The sequence below is a fragment of the Thamnophis elegans genome, chromosome 1 (genome assembly GCF_009769535.1).
Source record: "Thamnophis elegans isolate rThaEle1 chromosome 1, rThaEle1.pri, whole genome shotgun sequence".
Lineage (NCBI taxonomy): Eukaryota > Metazoa > Chordata > Lepidosauria > Squamata > Colubridae > Thamnophis > Thamnophis elegans.
The window spans coordinates 85,838,195-85,853,003 of record NC_045541.1 but is presented as its reverse complement, the minus strand read 5'-3'; the positions used below and the strand labels follow the sequence as shown (position 1 = coordinate 85,853,003).

General features: G+C 35.8%; 1 protein-coding gene across 1 annotated transcript in view; it reads left to right on the top strand.

The window, feature by feature from the left end:
* STK33 (serine/threonine kinase 33) overlaps positions 1-14,809 on the top strand; it is a 55,996-nt gene that overhangs the window by 21,809 nt on the left and 19,378 nt on the right. The window contains exons 3-6 of the mRNA XM_032229101.1: positions 4,052-4,189; positions 7,672-7,961; positions 10,955-11,074; positions 13,550-13,663. Of these exons, the coding sequence (XP_032084992.1) occupies positions 7,740-7,961; positions 10,955-11,074; positions 13,550-13,663 (456 nt within the window). The 5' untranslated portion in view covers positions 4,052-4,189; positions 7,672-7,739. The remainder of the gene's footprint in view (positions 1-4,051; positions 4,190-7,671; positions 7,962-10,954; positions 11,075-13,549; positions 13,664-14,809) is intronic.

Sequence of the window (14,809 nt, the reverse complement as noted above, 5' to 3'; positions counted from 1 at the left end):
AGAACAGAATAGACATGAGCTATAGAGGTCAAATATACAGATTACACTTAGAAAATTGAAGTATGTCTGCTAGCGGGATTTGACCTGGAGGACATATACCCAAACAATAAAATCAATGTAAGGGAAAGACTTACTTGGTGTAACTAATGTGAAAGATAACTTGAGAAGCTCTGAGAAGCTGTAAGAGCCATTGTGTAATTCAAAACAGAAAATAAAATACCCTGCAAAAATTTCCAAGAAAAAGATCTAAGTGGCTTTCAGATCTAGGCAGTGGTTTCAGACTACGAGAGACAAAGTAAGCCAGAAAATGAAAGGTTAGGCAACAAAAAAGAACACACAATATAATGGCTGCACATAGACTTTCAGTGTCAGGTAAGAAATAAGTATACTTCAGAATAACAAACAGAGGGGAAGTATAAGTACTTTATAAAATCATATTTGCTTTAAATAGATTTCTTAAAACAATGGAATCTTTTCACTTTCACCTAGAAAGTACATACTAGAGAGGTGTTGTGCACAGAGATGAAAACAGAAATTTAAAAGCACTGCCTGAGACCTGTATGGTGCAGATACAAAGAGCAGATTAAACCTAGGAAGGAAAGCAATGGCAAACTGAAATATACCATATTTTTTGGAGTATAAGGCACACAGTTTGCCCCCCAAAAAGATGGTGAAAATCTGGTTGTGTCTTATACTTTGAATGTCACCACCTGGTTCATCTGAAGAAAAGGCAGGTGAAGCGGGCGCTACGCAGGAGGCATGACAAAGTAGCTCACCACTTGGTCTCCCGCTTCTTCAGACAGCCCACTTGGAGGGCGGTCAGCTTCTGATCCTGGCCTGGAAGACAGATCTGGCCAGAAGAAATGCACACCCTGTTTTTGCAATCGAGGAGGAAAAAGAGCATTTCAGGTGGTGAGTAGTTCCAGGCTGCACCACAATCCCTGCAGCCTGGAACCGCCTACCGCCTGAAATGGTCTTTTTCCTCCCTGATTGCAAAAATGGGGTGTGTATTCCTCTTGGCCAGATCTGTCTCCCGGGCCAGGAGTAGAAACCGCCCGCCCTCCACCTGGGTTGTCTGAAGAAGTGGGAGGCCAAGTGGTGAGCCACCTTGCCTTACATCTCTCATACAGTGCCCTCTTCACCTACCCCTTCTCGGTTCCAGGCAGCCAAGATCGCCGCGCTCTGAAAAACACTCTTTTTCTTCACCAATTGCAAAAACGGGGCATGTGTTCCTCCTGGCCAGACCCATCTCCCATTCCCAGCTGCTCCTGCTGAATCAGGCTGCAATAATGTGCTGAAGCTGACCTGGCTGTTTGCTGCAAGGACGCTAGCCAGATTAATACTGATGGATTCTGGCAGGCAAAGCCAGAAACTTTTTTTCTGGTTTTCCTCTACAAAAATTAAGGTGCGTCTTATATTCCGGTGTGTCTTATACTCCAAAAAATACGATAATAATAGAGAGAGAGAATATCTGTATGACAACAAAGATCCAAATATTTAAAAAATAATGTTTATTCAGTGACAAGGCTTCAATTGGTTGAGGAAACCTGTAATAGTAGTGTTCTAACATTTTAAAGTCACTGCTTTGGCTAGTGACAGTAGGCTTCTAGACTCAATTCAAGGTATTGATAATTACCTATAAAGCCCAGTATGGCACTGTATCAGGGACAATCTTGCTAATTGTGATTCAGCTTATACTTTCTATATTAGTCATCTGCAGAGGGAATAAAAAGGCTTTGAATTGGATATATTTTCTGTCAGCCCTTCAGGATAGATCAGAGTAAGAATTCAATGTTATGTAGGCCAGTTTTATTTTATTATAACAAAATCTTCTAAGTCTGAGTGTGCTTTTCCCTCCTCCCTTTATCTTTGTGAGTACTAGGGAAGGAGTTTTCTGAGGTTTTATTCAAGGACAATCCTGTCCCAAACTCTCTTATCAGACTGTTATCTTGGTGGGCCCCCTTCCTCTTGTTCTTCAAAGCCATTCCCTCTGCTCTCTACATTGGTTAGGATCAACCCACGGAATCATTGCTCTTCTACTCTTCTGATCAGTGCTCTTTACTTTTGATGGAGGCCAGCAGAGAGGACTAAACACATTATTTTCACCTTCTTCACACTTCAATATGAGCTGGACATGGGGAGACAAAAAAATGCCATTTTAGAACATTTTAGAAAATTTCATACCACCATTCAGATAATGATGTAGTCTGTATTATTCTAGTGAAAAAATTGGAGTGGAGGGGGGGGATACATTTTTAATAAATTAGTATTAATGAGCTAAAATAAAATAATTCAATGCCAGTGGAGAATTTTTGATTATATATATTTTGATAAAAATAAAAGTATATAAATTGAACAAATGTTACCTGTCTTCTAATACAATTGTGTCAATTATGCCTTTAGTCTATAACCACAAGCCCAAAATATTCCTAAATACAACACTTAAATAGGCAAAGAATGCCTTCGTGTGAATATATAATAAAAGGCTTTTAACTTTTCTTAGTAGAAATAAAGCTACAATTACACCGTATTGGCTTGAGCTATTTTATTAATATGCAATTATTGCTTTTAGAAATGAATAACATGACACCAATTCTTTAGCTCACAATGGACTTCCTATAGCATTCAAGTCCAACTAAGATTTCCTTGTTATTTTCATTTTGAATATTGAAAGCTTTTGTTAGTTTAGAAAGAATAATAATAAAGTTTTCCCTTACTTTTGTTTATTATTAGTCTTATGTTTAATTATGTTGCCTTGTCCTTTTTTGGTATGTTAGGAATGCTTTCAAATAGATTATGAAACAAGAAGAGCAAAAGAATGACCATTTGATATGGTTTGTTAACATTAAAAATTTTAAGAAGTTCCTTAAGTTAATTATTTCTTGGTACCTGTGTGGTAGACAAAACATACTCTCATTTTGCACAGTTGACCATTAAATAAATGACTGTATCATATGTCATGGACAACTGATTTCTGTGTTGTGCTTGGTGTATCCTGAACATTATATTAAGTATTGAGTGAAGTAAAGTTTAAAGTGTGGAATATCTTTTTCCCCCTTATATAGTAAATGATTCTATTTGTTTTCCTTACAAATGAAAACTGGAGAAGCAAAAAAAGAGGTGGGCACTAAAAGCTGTCATAAAGCTGTTAAATGTCAATATATTCAATTAAAACATATTTTACATATTTTACTTCTGACTTTTCCTAAATGGATTTGGAAAATCCTAAGCCATCTGATATGTTTTAAATACTGTAAGTATTGCTAGGGTAGAAAATGTCCATTTGCATGAAATATGGAATGAACTTTGATACATATGATTTGGGCTTGCTTGCTAATACTGTAGTCCTATTTTGTGTTGTTATTCCAATTATTATTAATGTGATTTTACACAGAAAAATATGTTTAAAATTGTTAACGTGATATAAATTATTTACCAAAAGTTTTAGTTTATTAAGAATTCTTGGTTCTTTGGGTTAGAATATAGTGAAGAAGATAGTTTTGCTTTGTTAAAAAGAAACTATTCAGATTTAAACTGTTGGATTGAGGTTACAAAATCATTTTCAATCTTAAATTCTCCAGTATTGAAACAGAAAGATTGATCTCTTTGGTTCTGCAGCAGCAAAGTTTAATTTGTTGTTTCAAAACTGAATTGCCATTACACTGTATATTGATTATACTAATAGAGCCATGATGTATTATGGAGTGTTTGTGAACTTTATTTAGTAACTTCAATCTTTCAGTAATTTAGGGTTTAAGAACTGTTTTTGGAACTACAGGGGATGCTGAACTTGCCAAAGACCCATGACTCTTGTTCAAGACAAGCAATTTGTGGTATAGAATGAAGCATTAAAGAACTATGTTTTCAAAACAAATAGAATTATATATGGTCTGACAAGCATTGTCTTAAATAAAATGAAATGAGATCCAAAGGCAGGGTTTCAAATTTTATCCAAGATTTCAAGTTCTACCAACTGATACATCCTTATCAAACACATCTTTAATTATTCATAACTTGGTTTTGATTTCTTGCGATTTTATTGTCTTTTTAGATAGCTCATGAACATTAAAGGGATCGAATCTGTACTTTTGACATTCAGTGGCATTCAGTGATTTCTATCTATCCGGTATTGCTACTATTCCTTTCCATGACAATATTGCCCATTTCATCATGGGCCTCACTTTATGAGGTAAGATTTTTTTACAATACATTAACTACTTCTTTTCTAATAATGGATGGTTATCATGGCTAGCATGGAGGAGGAGATTTGGGGAGCAGATTAGGGACAGGCTGGAACATCATTCTGATTATGGGTAGGGGAGACAGGGACCAGGCCATACTTGGGTAAAAAATGGCCTCTATGTATTATACTGGTTCTGGCCTCCTGTATTCAGTCTCATTTTCAAACCATTAGATTTTCAGAGCCCCTGAGTTTTGAATGCTATTGCTGCTACTAAATACCAGTTAATCTACAATAACAGCTTCTGCTTGAGCATCAGGTGGCAACCATGATCAGGAAGGCTTTTACATAACTTCATTTTATTCACTTATTGTGCTCTTTCCAGGACCAGAACAAATTTCCTATGGTCATTCATCACTTGATCACATCTTGAATGGATTACTGCAATGCACTGTACATGGGGCTGATCCACTTTAGTTCGGTGGTCCCCAATCTTTGCAGCTTGGTGGCCCGGCTTGGTGGGAGGAGGAAATAAGGGAACTGGGCTGTGCAAGGAGTGGGCTGGTATGCCCTGCTTTAGTACATTGGTCTCCAACCTTTCTGGCTCTGTGGACCAGCAGCCACAGTGGGGAAGGGAATAGTTTCGTGTGGGTGAGTCACTTGCACAAATGTAGTTTCACACATGTGCATGCTTACCCACCACTTGTGTGGCCTGGTTCCCAATAGGCTGTAGCCTGGTACTTTGCCGTGACCTAGGGATTGCTGATCCCTGATTTATTACATTAATACAATACAATAGCAAAGTTGGAAGGGACCTTGGAGGTCTTCTAGTCCAACCCCCTGCCTAGGCAGGAAACGCTATACCGTTCCAGACAAATGGTTATCCAACATCTTCTTAAAGACTTCCAGTGTTGGAGCTGTTCCACTGATTAATTGTTCTGTCAGGAAATTTCTCCTCAGTTCTAATTTGCTTCTCTCCTTGATTAGTTTCCACCCATTGCTTCTTGTTCTACCCTCAGGTACCTTGGAGAATAGTTTGACTCGCTCTTCTTTGTGGCAACCCCTGAGATATTGGAACACTGCTATCACGTCTCCCCTAGTCCTTCTTTTCATTAAACTAGACATATTCAGTTCCTGCAACCCTTCTTCATATGTTTTAGTCTCCAGTCCCCTAATCATCTTTGTTGCTCTTCTCTGCACTCTTTCTAGAGTCTCCACATCTTTTCTACATCATGGTGCTCAAAACGGAATGCAGCATTCCAAGTGTGGTCTTACCAAGGCATTATAAAGTGGTGTTAACACTTCATGTGATCTTGATTCTATCCCTCTGTTTATGCAGCCTAGAACTGTGTTGGCTTTTTTGGCAGCTGCTGCACACTACTGGCTCATATTTAAATGGTTGTCCACTAGGACTTCAAGATCCCTCTTACAGTTACCATTATTGAGCAAGATACCACCTATACTGTACCTGTGCATTTCGTTTTTGTTGGCTAAATGTAGAACCTTACTCTCTTCACCATTGAATTTCATTTTATTAGATAGTGCCCAATGTTCAAGTTTGTCAACATCCTTCTATATCTTGAGCCTATCTTCTGGAGTATTGGCTATTCCTGCCAGCTTGGTGTCATCTGCAAATTTGATGAGTTCCCCATTTATTCCCTCATTCAAATCATCGATGAAGATGTTGAAGAGTACTGGGCCCAAAACAGAGCCTTGGGGTACTCCACTGCATACCTCCCTCCATGAAGATACAGTTCCAATGAGGAGTACATGTTGAGTATGGTTGGTCAGCCAGTTACGAATCCATCTGGTGGTAATGCTGTCTAACCCACATTCTTCTACTTAGTAAGTTATGGTCTTCTAGTAGTAGGTTATGGTCTACCTTATCAAATGCCTTACTGAAGTCCTAGTAAACTATATCGACAGCATTCCTCTGGTTCACTAATTTTGTCACATTATCAAAGAATGCAATAAGATTAGTCTGGCATGATCTGTTTTTGACAAACCCATGTGTTGGTTTTTGGCTATTACTTTGTTTGCTTCTAGGCGTTCACTAATTCGTTGCTTGATTATCTTTTCCAGAATCTTTCCTGGTATTGAGGTTAGGCTAATAGGTCTGTAGTTTCCTGGATCTGTTTTTCCCCCCTTTTTTGAAGATGGGAACCACATCAGCTCTTTTCCAGTCCTCTGGTAGTTCCCGGTGCTCCAGGATCTCTGAAAGATATAGTTCAGTGGTTCTGAGATCTTGTCTGCCAGTTTCTTAAGAACCCTGGGGTGCAATCCGTCCGGTCCTGGTGATTTCAACTCATCTAGGGTAGACAGGTGTTCACTTACCATTTTCTTCCCTGTTTCAACTTGTGTTCCTAATCTGATTTTTGTGGTGCTGTTTTTGATAGGTTGGACTGTTTTATCCCTTTGTGTAAAGACAGATGCAAAACATGAGTTAAATAATTTTGCTTTCTCCCTGTTGCTTGTCACCTTCTTGCCACTTTCTCCCAGCAATGGACCAAATGTTTTCTTAACCTTTTTCTTGTTTTTAACATGTTGGAAGAAGCTTTTTTTTGTTATTTTTTACTTTTGTGGCAAGCCTTTCTTCATTGTGAGCCTTAACGTTCCTCACTTCATCTTTACATGCTCGGGCTACATTATATCCCTGCTCTATGAGCTGCACTGGATTCCATTCCATTGTGATTAAGGATGCAATTTGAGGTCCTCGTGGTCATTTATAAAGCCTTTCATGGCATAAATCTGTAATATTGGTAGGACTGCCTCTCCCCAGTTGTTTCTATTTGCCCTATTTGGTCTGGTGGGAGGGGCATTGTATGCGTTCCACTGCTTAAACAATTCATCTTGCTGGATTCAGAAAGCATACCTTTTCTGTTGAAGCACTTACACTTTGGAACACTATTAGCCCTGAGATTAGATTTGCCCCAAATCTGGTTATCACATTTATTGTGACTTTATTACGCTTATTGTATTGTTTTTATATGTTGTTGGACATCCAAAACTGGATAATGAAATGAGTGATTATATACAATAAATTGAAAAGCTAAACTAAACTATTAGTAGATCATAAAAAACACAGTGCTATTTTTCTGCTTTGTAAACTGAATATATCAAGACCAACAGTTCTTTCTGTTTTTGTAGAACTCAGTAAGTTTCTTGTTGAATTTTACTTTGTACTCTCTTACTATAGAGTCATAGTGGAGGTGATAATGATGATTTAACTTTCTTACTTATAGGAATAGTTTTATAGGTCCATTTTTTGTGATTGTATTTTTAATACATGGGAAAATTCCCATAATTCTTTGTTGGAATTTGCTTTCTGGAAAAATATTTTTACAATGATGTTTTTGACTTTCACTTCTCCAAATTATCTGTAAATATCAAGGTACAGTGTCTTTGTTACAATATTGTTGTTGGTTGCTAGTCACTACAAATTTTATGCCACCATATATTTTCTCACCTTCTTGTTCTGCTTCCTTCAACAGTGCATAGAGAGGTTCCAATCTTTGTGCTACTATTTAATTTGCACAGCAGGATCCATACAATCAAATAAATGGCGGATCTCAATAAAGAAGAGAAGGATGTAAAATGCCTCAAGTGCTCTGCAACATTTCAACCAAGCAATAGTGTATATTCTTGTCCCTATTGCAAAAAGGATTCTGTGTCCTCTGGAGTAACTGTAGTAGAAACCTCAGATGTAACAACTGATAAAGCAAATGAGAATTTAGAACCTGAAGAAGGCCCCTCAAGAAAACAAGTATCTTCTTTAGAAGATGTAAGCAAACAAAATTTAGACATTTTCTTGACTCCCTATGCTCTGCACTGATTTACTTTGAAATTATTTTCTATTTGCAGAAATATATATACCATATATGTGACACTTTCCATCTACAAATTCTCACCCACAAACCCAGACAAATATGTCAGGATCAGACCCCTTGCCCTGTGTAAAACAGCAGTGATTTTTCCTGAAAAATGTATCCTGCTCAAATCTTGGATGGAGCTTCCTTTTGAAATGGGGTTGGGTTTTATATGCATTTGAGTGCTGAGAAATCTAGCTATGGATATTGCATCATATATCAATTGCAAACTCCTAGTTACTGACTCAATATTTACCCGTTCTCTTTAGTAATCTTTAAATGAATGCTTCATTTATCACAGTAATTGTAACTGAGGACTGTCTGCAGTCTATTCTGTTGCCCTTTCCCCATCTGTTCTTTCTTCTGACAGGGTCTGACTTCCTATATTCAGATAGTGACCCAGTTTCTGGAAAAATTCTTCTAATGTCTTGTTAATGTCACTACAGGTCGGAATGGAATTCCTAGCATTCAGCAACAACAATCTGTCAGGTGTAGCTGTACTCTTAAGTTACTCCTATGTGGAAAATAACTAACTTAAGGATTTGCTTTCAAGCATGTGTAATGTTTTGAGTTTGATCAAGACAGGACATATTTATTACAAATACATTTGCAGCCATTTTAGAGCACTGGTTTCCTTTTCCCTTACTTATTTATATAGAATCCTCTGTATTTATATCCCTACTTGTAAGATAGGAAGCAACTCAGTGAAATAAATAATAAACAGCAGATTACATTAGATAACTCATTTTGGATTCACTTCCCCAATTTTAATTGTTCCATTTTGGCAAAAATATAACAGAAGGCCTGAATGGATGACATCTCCAATCAGAGGAAAAGAGATTAGAGAGTGAAATCCTATTCATTCTCTGTAATCTCCTTCAGAGAAGGATACAATCAATTCTGGTAACTTGCTGAATAGGTTTTAAAATTGGTATTAAGGACATGGAGGTATATGATTCTATGTACAGAATTGGTTCTAGAAAGTGGAACCAGTGAATTTCTGTTTGTCCTCATGGTATGTTAGATATATTTTATTCTCAAACATTGTTTTGAGCAAATGTAGGCAATACAATAGGTTATCCAAGATTTGGAGTAGGGTATTTTTTCCCCTAGGCATTTAAAGTTGAGAGATACCTTAGTCGCCTTTATATTTTTGCTTTCTCATGTTGATGTTTTTACAGATTAATGATATACTTAAATGTTATATGATTTAATTATATATGATTTAAATCATGTGAATTAATTATATATTTTAATGCATTGACATAAACAAATTTTATGTTTATAGTTGTTTTTAGTAGAGTAGAATGGTGATATACAAATATTTTAGTAATGGATGAAATACAAATATTTTGAAATAAGTAATGAATGACTGCACTGATTTTATAAGAGACTCCTCTTATTCCAAGGTAAAGAAAAAAATTAAAAGGCCTTTTACTTCATTTTAATCCAGTATAGTGAGGGTTTTTTTTTCTTTTGGGCTGGTAGAATTGTATTTTTCTCCTATCATAATATTGTTAGAAGTGTGCAGTTAAGAATAGAGCTAAGGCAAAAATTGCAGAAAAAAGGGTAATTTATTTCTTCCTGTAAATTAGTTTATTTAAAGAGGCTCTCTTAAAATGAAGAGGCAAAGCTTTATACAATGATATAAATCATATTTGAACATGCCACGAATAACCAATATCTGGGATAGAAAATGGAATTGAGAAATTATGACAGGAATGGAAAATTTCTGAATCATATGACGAGTTACCAGATGACTGGCAAAAGAAGGATATGTCATCGATGCAAATATTACCTTGGTTTTTGAGTATCTTGTTTTTTAAAAGACAGTTTTCACAACATTGTCATTCAAATTTTCGACACCATAGATTTATTTGTGTATTTTATTTCTTGATTCCAGCAATTAGCTTCAATCCAACCTTTTCAAATCTATAATTTCTGTAATCTGTAGAAAGCATGACTCATCACATGTTTTTATGATGAAATGTGAAAAGTGTGTCACTGTTGATTCTATAGCACATATTCTTGAAACTAATTTCTTGAAAAAAATGTAATTTCATATACAGGTACATTTTTTGCAAATTTTGCTGTATTTTTGTGATTGCCAAGAGAATTAAACAGTATGACCTAGTGTCTCCCCATTTGGACATATAGTATGACATTTTCCAAATAAACAGCAAATATTATGCTACCCTAAATCTCTCCAAGACCAATCTGTTTTAATATTCAAGTTTTAGAAAAGAAAAATAACTAATAGCACTGCAGCTGGAGAGCCCAGTAAAATATAGAAATTGAAATTACAGAGCTGTCTCTTGCCCTTCCTCATCTTTGTTCTGAAGAGATGCTTTGCATTCTTCTTATATTTCTCCCCAAAAGCTCAGTGTATCATTTTTTTATTTTTGAAAATAAACTGGCTGTGGATTCCTATGCATCCCTAAATCCCATATGTATACAACTTCAGGAGAGGTCAGATCCTTTGGAGGAATATTGCTGTGATCCTCTCCTGGATACGTATGAATCAGATTGATTCAATTTCGAATTCAGTTGATTTTGAATATATTTCAATTTTAACCATTAATTGAAACAGAACATTTCACAAAATGTGAATTAATTTAAATTTCCATAGTTAAATTGATCGAAAGGGTATGGAGAAGGAAGCTCAGTTCCGATATAATATGTTGCAAGAATATTTTTTCTATTACATAAGATAGATTTATACTGAAGTGTTCTTTTAAGCCAGTTAAGTTTGTCTTTTTTAGTTCCCGTCCCACTTCATATATTTTCTTTATTTGTAATAAGTTACATAAAATGTATCTCATTTGCTTGAAGCTATTTCAAACAGTATATAGTCTTTAAACAATGGCTTGTGTTTTAATTTCATGCTTTTCTTTTTATGTTCCTAAAGATGTCAAAGGCAGACTTAACAGACGTTCACAAAAAAATACTTGTTACCCCAGGCATTCGTGGCAATATTGCGGAATGCAAAATCCCACATACACGAATAGATGATGGAGCAGCTATTCAGGTTTGTAATTCAGTATCCTTGTGAAATGTTGTTGTAACTTTTAAAGTATGATTTGATAAAGAGAATGGTTTAGGATTGAGTAGGTTTAAAAAAAGTTTAAAACCATAATATGGAAATATCTAAAGTCATGTACAAGCTATTGAATACTCCAGAAATCATCAGTCTCAATATTAAACAAAATGAAATGGATTTTGGACTAGCTTACATTACCCTATTTAGAACACATTTTCAAAATATTTGTGTAGACTACTTATTTGTACTCAGAGAAATTATAGCAACCTGGCACACAAACGATCAGATGATTGCAGCTAAAAAAATATTCTAGGGACTTTCCTCCTCTCATTGTAGTTATGATTCAAAAGATATGCTGCTCTGTTTACCAGGACTGGCTTAAACCAGAATGTTTTATTTAAACACAAGGTTAGATAGATAGATAGAAGTTTATTTATATGCCGCCCTTTTCCCTGGGGGGACTCAGGGCGGCTCACAATCCAAGAGGGAGGGGGAGACAAACTTTTTAACATATAAGACAATACATAATTAAAAAAACCACAACATTCATACCATTCGGGCGGGTTACAGTCTTAGCCCCAGGCCTGACGGGATAGCCAGATTCTGAGGGCTGTGCGGAAGGTCTGGAGGGTAGTGAGGGTACGAATCTCCACGGGGAGATCGTTCCATAGGGTCGGAGCTACCACCGAGAAGGCTCTCCTCTGCGTAGTTGCCAGTCGGCATTGACCGGCAGATGGAACTCGGAGGAGGCCTAATCAATGAGATCTAATAGGTCGCGTGGAGGTAATTGGCAGTAGGCGGTCTCTCAAGTACCCAGATCCACTACCATGTAGGGCTTTATGGGTGACAAGTAGCACCTTGAAGCGCACCCGGAGATCGACAGGTAGCCAGTGCAGCTCGCGGAGGATAGGTGTTATGTGGGTGAAGCGAGGTGCACCCACAATCGCTCGCGCGGCCGCATTCTGGACTAGGTGGACTAAGGGTACTAGGTGTGAGTAATTTGGATAATTTATTCAAGATAACAGAGTTGACCACATGAACTTGCTCAAGTAGACAACATTCTTACACAATTTTTAGTTCTGGGGTAACATACACAACTGTTTTACACAAAATTAGAGCTTATTATTGCAGGCATCCCAGGAATATAAAGGATTAATTTTGGGACTGCATTTCTGATCTACCATGTTGGCTTTAAGGGAGAATGAAGAGATTATAATTTCAAAAACAGGGACAAGAAAAATGAAATTGGGTGAAAAAACCCAGCCTTTTTAAAAAAAAATCTTTCTGAAAACCAGAGGAGGAAGACAAATTTTTGTCAGAGAACCAGTTTGGTCAGTTATCAAGGCACCAATTAGAACTCAGGAATCTTAGACATAAAAGCCAGATGGATAACTTTGGACCAGTCCTCTTCTTTCAGCACGGTTTTTGTGGTGGGGAAAATGGGAGGAAGGAGTATTAGGTATATTCACCACCTTGATTTATTTATAAAAATAATAAAGGCAGGATTAAAAAAAATTGAAAAGAAAAAAAATACCCAAGATTGTACGAGTAGCCCTTGAGCTGGGATTCAGAAAGCTAGACAACTGAGTTTTGTAGAAAAAAACAAACTGATTATGAACATAGAACATAACTTGAAGGTGATTTATAGGAAGAAGAGTATTGAGTTTCAGAAAACTGTTGTGCCAACGGGTATACCTGGGAAGATAATTTCTGTTAATGCTTTTAGTTTAAAATGCTCAGTTTTAACTAACTGGTGATGAAGGAAAGATTTGTACTCTTTTAGTTAACCAGCCATCAACACTTTGACAGTAGTTGAAACCAGTTAGGGGTTAATCTGTGTCTCTAAAATACCTGAATCAGAGTGCAAATGAGAGTGGAAACATCTTTGATAATGGAATTTTATTTTCCAGCAACACTGTTGTTTTAGCAGTCTGATTTTTCTAGTTAGTTGCTTTGCATTTTTTTGGTATTATTTCTCCTGTTCTATAATTCTGTTAGCTGGGGCTAAAGGTCAATCTGCCAAACATTTCTGAATAAAAAAGGGGCAAGTCCAGGGCATTTGTACATGAGGCTAGGAGTAAAAAAGCTTATTTATATCCATTTTTTTAAAAAGAAAAATAACCAGGTAACAAAAATGGCATTAGATTTAAAGGAATATAAATCAGAATACATTACTTTAAACACCCCAAGCATTAAATTGGAAACGGGGGGAACTGCTTATAGTGAGCATTTAAAAAAATGAGGAATTCTAATTATTTTTCTTTTTTAATTCATTCAATTCTATTGTCCCTTCTATTGCATTGTACTTTGTTTTTCTTAATGCATAAAACATCATCTACATGTAATTGTGCATATTTATCATCTCCCTAATACATTTGGTGATTTCTTGGAACTATCTTCTAACTATCTTACTTCTGTACTTTGTCCTCTTATTTATTTCTTACATATTCTCTATGTCTGCAGCAAATTTATTCTTTTGGAAGGAAATTAGGACAGGGCAGCTTTGGAGTAGTGATTGAAGTAACACACAAAGAAACAGGCGTAAAGTGGGCAATGAAGAAAGTGAACCGTGAAAAGGTTGGTATTTGTAACAGACAAAGAGTTTTTCACTTTGGCAATGATTACCTTATTTTAACATTTAATTTGAATAACCATGCTATAATTATGAGCTTCTAAGTTTCTACTGTAGTTAGGAAATATTGATTACTGTGCATTTATTATTTCTTCAACATTTTATGGGAGATATAATAATGTTAATTTATTTTGATTGTAACTGTGGGACTGCAGATATGTCAAATGAAATAAAAGAGTTTTACAATGCAGCCTAGTACCTGTATATTGTACAAATCAAGGTAGCTCATTTCAGTAAATGTTATGATAAAAGATTGTTTTTAAAAACTTTAATAAGTGATATGGGCTATATCAAATATGTAATGATCAAATTATGAAGTAGGTGTGTTTTACTCAAATTAAATTCTTTCAAAGATTGTGCAGGGGAAATGAGATTAAATCCTTAAACTTTGAACCAGAAAGTATCACTGAGAAGTGAAACCATCTTTAAAAATGACGATATGTTATAAAAATGGAGTTGAGGGCTTTCAAAGGAAGAACAAAAATGTGAGCAATTAGCTTTAATGATTTAAAGTATTGTAAAGAAAAGTGGCAGTTACAAAGTTAACATATCATAGATCCTAGTACTACTACCAAATGTATATAGATGTGACTTAGAAAAGACTGAAACAAATATGTTCTTTGCTGTTCTGGCAAAAATGAACATGGGAAGAGTAAATGGATCTGAATAAAATTTAATTAACTTTAGGGACCTCATTTTGTAAATATAGGTGGGTATTTTGGACTGGATGATTTAGAACAGCTTTTAGCATATATATAATTCTAAAAACCAATTACAGGCCCTTGGAGAGGCTTCTATAAATATATAGCGCTTTTATAAATGTAGGCATCTAATAAAGGAGAAACTCAAAAAATTAGAATATCGTGCAAAAGTTCATTTATTTCAGTAATGCAACTTAAAAGGTGAAACTAATATATGAGATAGACTCATTACATGCAAAGCAAGATAGTTCAAGTCGTGATTTGTCATAATTGTGATGATTATGGTGTACAGCTCATAAAAACCCCAAATCCACCATCTCAGAAAATTAGAATTTTACATGCAATCAATAAAACAAGGATTGTACATAGAACAATATCGGACCTCTGAAA